Source organism: Rhinopithecus roxellana, chromosome 12 (genome assembly GCF_007565055.1).
Source record: "Rhinopithecus roxellana isolate Shanxi Qingling chromosome 12, ASM756505v1, whole genome shotgun sequence".
In the NCBI taxonomy this organism is placed as follows: domain Eukaryota; kingdom Metazoa; phylum Chordata; class Mammalia; order Primates; family Cercopithecidae; genus Rhinopithecus; species Rhinopithecus roxellana.
In genome coordinates this window covers 59,142,353-59,152,256 of record NC_044560.1, presented here as the reverse complement: position 1 = coordinate 59,152,256, position 9,904 = coordinate 59,142,353, and the positions used below count along the sequence as shown (strand labels likewise).

At 37.5% G+C, this 9,904-nt stretch overlaps 1 protein-coding gene across 1 annotated transcript; it reads right to left on the bottom strand.

Annotated features, from left to right (window-relative positions):
• Window positions 1-514: 514 nt before the first annotated feature.
• On the bottom strand, window positions 515-1,298 carry LOC104668286 (40S ribosomal protein S6-like). Its single transcript, XM_030942324.1, has 2 exons — window positions 1,160-1,298; window positions 515-1,103 (listed from the first exon to the last, which is right to left on the bottom strand). The coding sequence occupies exons 1-2, from the start codon at window positions 1,296-1,298 to the stop codon at window positions 550-552; spliced, it is 693 nt and encodes a 230-aa protein (XP_030798184.1). The 3' UTR covers window positions 515-549.
• Window positions 1,299-9,904: the final 8,606 nt, after the last annotated feature.

Below are 9,904 nucleotides of genomic sequence, written 5' to 3'. Positions count from 1 at the left end.
AAGTGAGCAAACTAGAATTTGGTCTTTTCTCTGTTAAAATAACAAAGTTTTCTTGATGTTTGTACAAGAGTTTTCATTACCTGTCCAATCATCAAATTATCAAAATAATTTTTCGTGCTCCTTGTTGTCTTTATCAGGTCCTTGATTACTTAAGAAAACAAAATATTAACAGATTTTGAAAGAAGGCCATGCATGGTGAATCATACCTGTAATCTCGGTGCTAATTTAGGAGGTTGAGGTGGGAGGAATGGCTGATGCCAGGCGTTTGAGGCTAGCTTGGACAACATAGAAAGACCTGGTCTCTACCAAAAAATGAAAAATTAGCTGGGCATGATAGTGCACACTTGTAATCTCAGCTACTCAGGAGGCTAAGGTGGGAGGATTGCTTGAGCCTAGGAGTTCAGAGTTACAGTGAGCTATGATTGCACCATTTCACTCCAGCCTGGGCAACAGTGAGACCTTGTCTCAACAACAAAAAAGACATTATAAGAGCAAAGTTTTTTTTTTTTTTTCCCCGAGTCTGATCTTATTTATTTGTTACTCAAAAAGTTATTTCTGACTGGATTCAGACTTAGAAGTAGAAGCTCGCAGAGAGGAAAGTCTGCGTCTCTTCGCAATTTGTTCTTGGCACTTCTCCTTAGCCTCCTTCATTCTTTTGGCCAAAAGTTTAGCATATTCTCCAGCCTCTTCCTTGTTTTTCTTAGTACACTGCTTCTTCAGAGCAATACGCCGCCGTTTGTGCTGCAAGACACGTGGAGTAACAAGACGCTGAATCTTGGGTGCTTTGGTCCTAGGTTTCTTACCTTCTTTGTTTAAGGGCTTTCTCACAACATACTGGCGGACGTCATCTTCTTTAGAGAGATTGAAAAGTTTGCGGATTCTGCTAGCTCTTTTGGGGTCCAGGCGGCGAGGCACTGTAGTATCAGTCAGTCCAGGAATATCCTTCTCTCCTTTTTTTACAATAACCAAGTTGAGAATGCTCAGATTGGCATCCACAATGCAACCACGAACTGATTTTCTCTTTCTTTCTCTCGTTCTCCTTGGTCTGTAACAGGAATGCCCCTTACTCAGCAGCAGGCGGACACGGCCATGGGTCAAGACACCTGCTTCATGGGGAAACCTTGTTTGTCGTTCCCACCACTGATTCAGACCACATAACCCTTCCATTCTTCACCCAGAGCGTCAGCAGCAACTTCTGTGGCCATACGCTTCTCATAAAATGTACGAAGTTTGCATTCATCGTCCACTTCAATGAGTTTCTGGCAGCCAGTGGCTGGGAAGGAGATGTTCAGCTTCATCTTGAGGCCAAGAGCAAAGTTTTTGTTTTATTTTTACAAGTATGCAACTTTGTGTATTTGTCTTTGAAATCTTTTCACTAGATGATATGGTTTGGAAATCTGTCCCATCCAAATCTCATGTTGAAATGTGACCCCCTCCAGCCTGGCCAACATGGTGAAACCCTGTCTCTACCAGAAAATAAAAAAAATAGCTGGACATGGTGGCATGTGCCTATGGTTCCAGCTACTTGGGAGACTGAGGTGGGAGAATTGCTTGAACATGGGAGACAAAGGTTGCAGTGAGTCGAGATGGTGTCACTGCACTTCAGCTTGGGCAATAGAGTGAGAACCTGTCTCAGAGGAAAGAAAGAAAGAAAGAAAGAAAGAGAGAGAGAGAGAGAGAGAGAGAGGAAGGAAGGAAGGAAGGAAGGAAGGAAGGAAGGAAGGAAGGGCAAAGAAGGAAGAGGAGAAGGAGAGGAGAGAAGGAGAGAAAGAGAGGAAGAAAGAAAGAGAGAAAGAGAGAAAGAAAGAAAAGTGACCCCTGATGTTGGAGGTGGGGTCTAGCAGGAGGTGTTGGGTCATGGGGGCAGATTGCTCATAAATGGCTTGGTCCCCTCCCTGTGGTAATGAGTAGTAATGAGTTCATGCAAGAGCTGGTTCTTTAAAAAGCCCGACCCCCTCCTCATCAACTCTCTTGCTCCCTCTCTTATGATGTAATATGTTGGCTCCCCTTTCACTTATCTGCAAGCTTTCTGAGGCACTCACCAGAAGGACATGTCAACACTATGCTTCCTGTACAGGCTGAAGAACTACGAGCTAAAATAAACCTCTTTTCTTTATAAATTACCCAGTCTCAGGTATTCCTCTGTAGCAACACAGACAGACTAATACAATAGATAACTGAATATTGTTTCAAAGTGATCTGTGATCCTGTTTTATCAAGAGTTTTAAACCTTTTGACATTTTTGACAACATTTGAACTCCTAGGATCAAATTCTAAATAAAGTGCTTTTGACCTCAAAGTAACTTTGGGATTTTCCAGTGGGCCCCTGGAAAATCTCAAAAGATTTGTTTTTTATCTTTCTGAAAGAGAGATATTAAAATAATTAGGGTTATGTGTTATTTGTAGGAATATATATTATTAATATAAGTATTAAAGAAATTGTATAAAATTTCTAGAAATCTGGTATGTCCTGGTATAATGTCATCAGTCATAATTCTAGTTATTATCTGAAAATGTTGCATGCCACAGAAATAACCAAACTTTCTTATCAATTGTATTGTAATGATCTCTCATGAGATTTTTGACCATGGCCATTTAAAAGCATTTGTCATTCACAGATAGTTGTTTTACTCTGATACTTTCCCAAAATCAACTACAGACAAAATTCCTTTATCTTTAAAGAGGTTCATGGAAAAGACTCTGACAAGTGCAGGCTTCTGATAACGTTAAGATCATACCACTGAGCTTGGTAAGAATTTCTAAAAATCTAACGGCTAAACTGACTGATTCACAAAACTTCTAACCCAGGATTAAGCAGAACAAAAAGTAATTAATGGGAGTAAATAAACTGATGAGGATGATTATTATTTTATGACTTTATTAAACCATTATATTAACGCTTTAATATTTTGTTTTCTAGATTTAAAGAACACTTTTTCTGTTTTTTGTTTAAGCCAGTTACAGCTTGCAGCAATCTAGTAAAGTATACTTTGGAAACAGATTTGAAGCATTTATCTATTCCCTACCTGATCCCTCCAAAATTCAGAAACTCTTATTGAGTATTATTTTCATGACAATATAGTTATTTATATAAGTTCAATAAAAATATATTTTCTTTGTAATATGATATAATTGGAAACATTGGTTATATTACCAAGGCTTTGACTAGAATGTCATATTGGAGAATTATGTGCATAGGATCAGATATAACCAGACAGTTTTAATGAACTAAGGTTGATTTTATGAACCCCATAAAGCCACTTAGGAAAAAAAAAAAGACTGGTATCTGGCTTCAAAGGATCCCAACCCTACAGGTGAGTGAGGAATGTCACTTCCTGGTAGGCCCAGGAGGCTCACAGTATTTTGAGAGGCTTGAGAAATGAGGAATTCATCTAAGTCTATAGTTAGGTGAAGTCTAATGCAAAGTCCCTAGCTTAGCTTTCTAGCTTGAAGAGGCTTTTATTTTTATTTTATTTTATTTTATTTATTTATTTTTAGACAGAATTTCACTCTTGTTGCCCAGGCTGGAGTGCAATGGCGCAATCTCAGCTCACTGCAACCTCCGCCTCCCAGGTTCAAGCGATTCTCCTGCCTCAGCCTCCTGAGTAGCTGGGATTATAGGTATGTGCCACCACGCCCAGCTAATTTTGTATTTTTAGTAGAGACGGGGTTTCTCCATGTTGGTCAGGCTGGTCTTGAACTCCTGACCTCAGGTGATCCACCCGCCTCAGCCTCCCAAAGTGCTGGGATTACAGGTATGAGCCACTGTGCCCAGCCTTTATTTTATTTTTTAATTCTATGTTTAACTATTTATGTATATATATTTACTGTAATTTTTTTAGAGATGATGTCTTGCTATGTTTCCCAGGCTAGTCTTGAACTCTTGGGCTCAAACAATCCTCCTGTGTCAGCCTCCTGAGTAACTGGGACTACAGGCATGTACCACTGAGTCTGGAATGGAGAGGCTTATAAAAGTCTAATCAGAGATTCCTTATTAAAAGTTCCAGCAAAGCAGATTTAAAAAGTGTCTATATGACCAGTCACTATTCTTGCTTTGCTTATTTAAATAATCAGGCCAAATTTAATGAGACTAGACTTATTTTACAAACAAATTAGTCTTACTATGATTAGGTTTGGTAAACATGAGGGTGACTATAGAGAGAAAAATTATGTGTACTATAGAAAACTAGAGCAATTCAATTCTAGCCTTGTTCATTGTCTTTGAGGTTTTGTTATCTTTCTGCAAACTGGACTGTATCCTGAATTCTTCTAGTTTCCTCCAATATCTGGCTGTGACTCTCCAAACTAACGTTTCCAATTTTCTCCCACCTTTCTGACTTGAAATCACAAAAAATAAATCTGCCCCTTTCCCAAAACCTTGCAAGCTGAAGCTGGATGACTTGATATAAACTTCATAGAAATCACCACAAAAGCTCATATTTAAACAAGCTTCATGACTGTTTCTGTGTGGGCTACTCATAAAGTTCACCCGTAACACCTGATGACATCACCAGAGACATTCAGACAGCAAAAGAAGATGCTTCGAGCCCAATACCTAGAAATCTGCTTGACTGGCTACCCTCTGGACTCATAAACAGATATTTTGTTTGTTTGTTTGTTTGTTTGTTTCCAGAGAAATGCCTGATTGCTTGGACCATATAGAGGCCTAACTTTGGTAGGAACCCACCTGCAACATTGTCTCCTAAAGTGAAACACAACTGTTTGTTTAATGGAACTGACCTGTTCTCCAGGAGTAAGAGATTTTTGGTAAGATAGGGTTGCAATCTATCAACTCAGCTTCTGAACTATGAAACTTCTTGGGGAAGGTTCAAAGGAGGGAAATGAAGGATGGCAGAATATGCCATCTGCAAACACACCACTTTGGCATAAGGATTATTTTTGATATAAAGACACTTTAGAAAAAGAACAACAGTGGCTGCAAGAAAGGTGCTCTAATCCTCCCCTTTTTCTTTCTGAAAGTTGAAGACAAAACCCCCATATGGAAAAATCCTCCTGCACTGGAAAGAAAGTTCTATTCTTATTTTCAGTAATAGGAAGTTGAGAGGGGGAGAATTCTGTACAAACAAACCTGGTTAAACTAACCCTTATCTTCCTAGTCACTTCTCTACCCAGTTAACTACCCTGTCCAAGCCCCTTTGCCTCATCACAGTCTCATAATTTACTACTCTTTGTCCAATTCAGTATGTAAGTGTTCGATTCTAACTCGGTCTTTAGGTCTTTTCTTATGAAGTCTACTGTGCCACATAAAACTTATATTAAATAGATTTATATGCTTTTCTCTTTTATGTCTTTTTATACTCATTTCTTTTATGTCAATTTAATTCTCAGCCCTAGCCAAAAAGTCCTAAGAGGAGAGAGGTAAAATTTTACCTTTCCTCCCTTCAATGTGCCTCCGCCCCACATATTGTCTGCTCCTTCATTGGCAAACACACTTTATAAGAACAGGCCTTTCCATTGCTTTTTAATTGTTTTTTCATTGTTGTATTGTTGCAGCTGCTTTTTAAAAATTGTTTTTTCATTGTTGTGGCTGCAGGTGCTTGCCAGGTGATAGGAACCCAATAAGTCTTCATGGCATTAAAAAAACAAGCTAGTCAATTCTGTTGAATACAACTTCCCTTTCTGTTCTTACATTTTTTTCTTTAGCCTATTTTTTTAAGTAGCTTAAAAAAATTTTGTTTTAGGGACAGGGTTTTGCTCTGTTGCTCAGGCTGGATGCAGTGGCTCCATCATAGCTCCCTGCAGCCTCAAACCCTTAGGCTCAAGCAAACCTCCTGACTAACCCTCCTGACCAGTTGGTATGCAGGTGCAGGACACCCTGCCAGCTCTCTAGCCTGACTCTTATTACTTGAGACGCAGTGAAGGATATTCATTAAGTGTGCAAATTCAAGAGTAAGACTACTAGAATTTGAATCCTAGCTTCAACATCTACTGGGCATGGAACCTGAGGCAAATTACATAAAAACTGTATGCCCCAGTTGTACATATGTAAAATGACAAAAATAATAACATCTGCTTTATAAAGCTGTTACAAGAATTAATGCACATAAATATATGATAAACAATTAACATAGGCACATAATAAACATTATGTGTTAGTTATTACTTTTCTCACATGAACTATTATCATGGTCTAACTATTTCTAGTTTCTTTATTGCTGTCTTCCTAAAATATACATTTGATCATATTACCTTGCTGCTTAATTTTTTTTTTTTTTTGAGACAGGGTCTTGCTATGTTGCCCAGGCTGGTCTCAAACTCTGGGCTCAAGAGATTCTCCCTGCTTAGTCTGTTGAGTATCTGGAATTACAGGCTCATGCCACCATTTCAGGCTGCTTTAATTAATAGCTGTGCACTATTCACAAGAAGAAGTTTAGCACTCTGGCAGAGAGCACATGTTTCTTCACAGACTAGTACCATTTCCTATTATTCAAGCCCATGCTCTCTGTTTCAGTTACTCGGGTTGCTCATCCTTCCTCAAAAGCTCACAACATGCCTTTCTCTGTTTCTGTACATCTGCCTGAAATGCCCCTTGCCTCTTCCAAACAGGTCCCTTACTCCTTCTTATTCTTTCCTTTCCTGAAGATCCAGTTCTAATGTTGCCTCCCCAGCGAAGTCTTCCTGACTCCTAATAATAATTACAGCAATACTAAAAAAAAAAGTGGCACCAGCTTTCCTTGAGAATTTACCATAGGCCAGACACTGTACTGAACACTTCACATTTATTATTTCATTTAATCTTTTTAACAATCCTATGTGATAGGGCTAATGTTAGTTTCCATTATAGAAATAAAGAAAAAAGTTAGCTATGTTAACTAGAATGAACAATTTATCCAAATTCCAGGAGGACTTCAGATATAGCTTTATTATGGCTCTAAAACCTTGGTAAACAATTATTTATTGAAGAGGCTGCTCTCTTTGGAAAGCAAGCAAACAACAAACAAAAAGGCTCAATTAAATAACATTGTTAACATATTATTCACATAGTGATTTTTGGTGGCAAGACATTTATTAATAGCCTCTCTATTTTTATTTTGTTTTTTGTTTTTTTCTAGAGATGTTAATCATTAACTATGAAATCATCAGTGCCTATTCATTACAGGGATGTTATTCTCCCTGCTCTTGTGCTGAAAGTAATCCCAAACCATCTTCTGGAAAATTACTACTCCTCTGGAAATTATAAGAGAAGGTTCTAAAGCTGAGAAATTTGAAATTCTTGCTTTTTAGTACCTAGTGATACAGATTTCATCTATGAAATTCTTTTGAGAAAAATTCAATTAGTGATACATTTTGTGTTGATTTCAAAATAATTCTTGTACTTTGCTTCTTCATTTGTGTTTCTTAGCTTTGGCTGGGCAAAAACAGAACTTCAACTGGCAAAGACACTGGGTCTTATTTCTGTCAAGGTCAGTGAATATTAAGGGCCTATCACAAGCTTTTTTTTTTATAGATTGATGATCAAAAGGTATTAGATCTAATAGTTTAATAATGTGAGCTCTGGATAAGGAAGATATTTAACCATTATTATTTTACTTTTTTGTCTAGTGGCCTCAATTTATTCACTTAAATATTTCATTTGCCTGAAGTGTTTGAACAAAAGAAAAAAAAATCTGATCATTAAACTGAATTTGGCTAAATCAAGCAGAAAGAGCAGACCATTTCCAGCACTGAGCAGCTGCTGTTACCAGATATAAAAGGATGGAGAAATGTTAGTTATTTCTTTTAAAAAAACATTTAAAATGTTCATTTTTCTCCTGATAAAAAGGGGGTATGTCCTCTTTGTAAAGAATTTTATTTCCTGTCTCTCACTGGAAAGTTCTCATTAAATTCCAAGCTGAAATTCCTTAGGAAAGCATTTCCTGACTATGTTGTATTGCCCTAGTGCATGATGATTTCAACTGGTATTTTGCCTAGGTTGAACTTATTACAATATAATTAATTAATAATTTGTCTGATCATCTGTTTAATCTGCCTTATTCCATGACAGCAGAGATTGTGTCTCTCTTATTCCCCACTGCATTCTCAGTTCCTAGCACATTCTTTAACACAGAGCAGATACTTACTGAATAACTTGAGTGACTCAGAGGATAAATGAAAATAGAACATGCACACTCTTAATACTCAGGAAAAACAACTGGATAACATTTTAGTAAGTTTCCTTCTTATATTTTTCTATTTTTTCATGGTTGGAAAATTTTCTATACAATTTTCTACACTATCTTTTCACTTAATATTAGCTAGTTTTACTCTTAATTATTTTTATTTAAGAAGCAATATAGATCCATAATAAAACGAACATAAATCCATGATAAAAGTTCAAATAACATGAAGAATGGAGAATAAAAGTCCTCTTCAACTCTTCATTTCCAAACCTCCAGTGAGGTAAACATGGCTAACAGCCGAGGTGCCTGTATTAGTTTCCTATTGCTGCCATAATAAGTAACCACATATTTAGTGGCTTAAAATAAGGCAAATGTATTATCTGGCACCTCTGTAGGTCTGAAGTCCAAAATGGGTTGGTAGAGCCATGTTCCTTCTGCAGGCTCTAGGGGAAAATTAGTTTTTTGTCTTCTCCAGCCTCTAGAAGCAACAGACATGGCTTTGCTGCTGGTCCTTCATCACTGTGACCACTGGTTTGGTCTTCACAACTCTTTCTCCTCTCTGACCCCCTTGCCCTCCTCTTATAAGAACCCCTGTGATTATACTGGGCCTATCCAGATAATTCATTATTATCTCCTTATCCCAGTATCCTCACTTTAATACATTTGCAAAGTCCCTTTTGTCATATAAGGTAACATATTCACAAGTTCTAGGGATTAGGACAGAGACATCTTTAGGAAGCCATTGTTTTGCCTACCACAGTACATTTCTACAATTTTCTATAAAACACACACATTCCTCCCTACCCTTTCCATTATTCTGATATCTTCCTAAGAGAGATCTTTCAGGATGTCCCATACTTTACAATATGTGGTATGATTAAAATATCTACTAAATGTCCCTGGGATTTCAGAGTGTCACAAGATGCTTAATGAACAAAATCAATGTACAATTTAATACAAATCAACTGAATAAAATTAATTACACTTGTAGAAAATTCTCAGCCTCATGTAGAACTAAACTCTCTATTGATTGGCTTTATGCCAATAGAGCCGGTGGTTTCTTGTTTAACAATGGAGGACTATACTCTTAATGAGACAGCAAGTTTTACATTGCTAAAGTTTTTGACAGGACTTTATGTCCAGGTCATTATGGCATTTTATAATAGCACAGGATTTCAAAAAATGAGACACTGAAGGGCAGTTGCTCTGTTCTTGTATCGAAGCAATGTTATTATGACTTAGGCTGAAGTTAATGAGAAGGTCATGAGATGGAAATGGATTATAGCAGAATAACAAACTATTGTTAAATGGCTCACTGGAAGGAGGGAAGAAAAGTATTTCAGGCAAAACTGAAAAGGAATTTAAGGTGGTGCCATATCAAGATCATAATAGGAAATACATATAAATACAAGGAAATGATATAAATACACTAGAATGAAAGCCCTTTGGCTTTAATTACTTTTTTCTATTTGTATTTTATTACATATTTAATTTCCTTTTATTGAACTTTACCTTGCTCTGAAAACCATTTTTTTTTTTTTTTTGAGATGGCATTTCACTCTGTTACCCAGGCTGGATCGCGGTGGCATGATTTCGGCTCACTGCAGCTTCTGCCTCCCAGGTTCAAGTAATTCTCATGCCTCAGCCTACTGAGTAGCTGGGATTACAGGCACCCGCCACCACGCCTGGCTAATTTTTGTGTTTTTAGTAGAGACAGGGTTTCATCATGTTGGCTGGGCTGGTCTCGAACTCCCGACCTCAAGTGATCTACCCACTTTGACCTT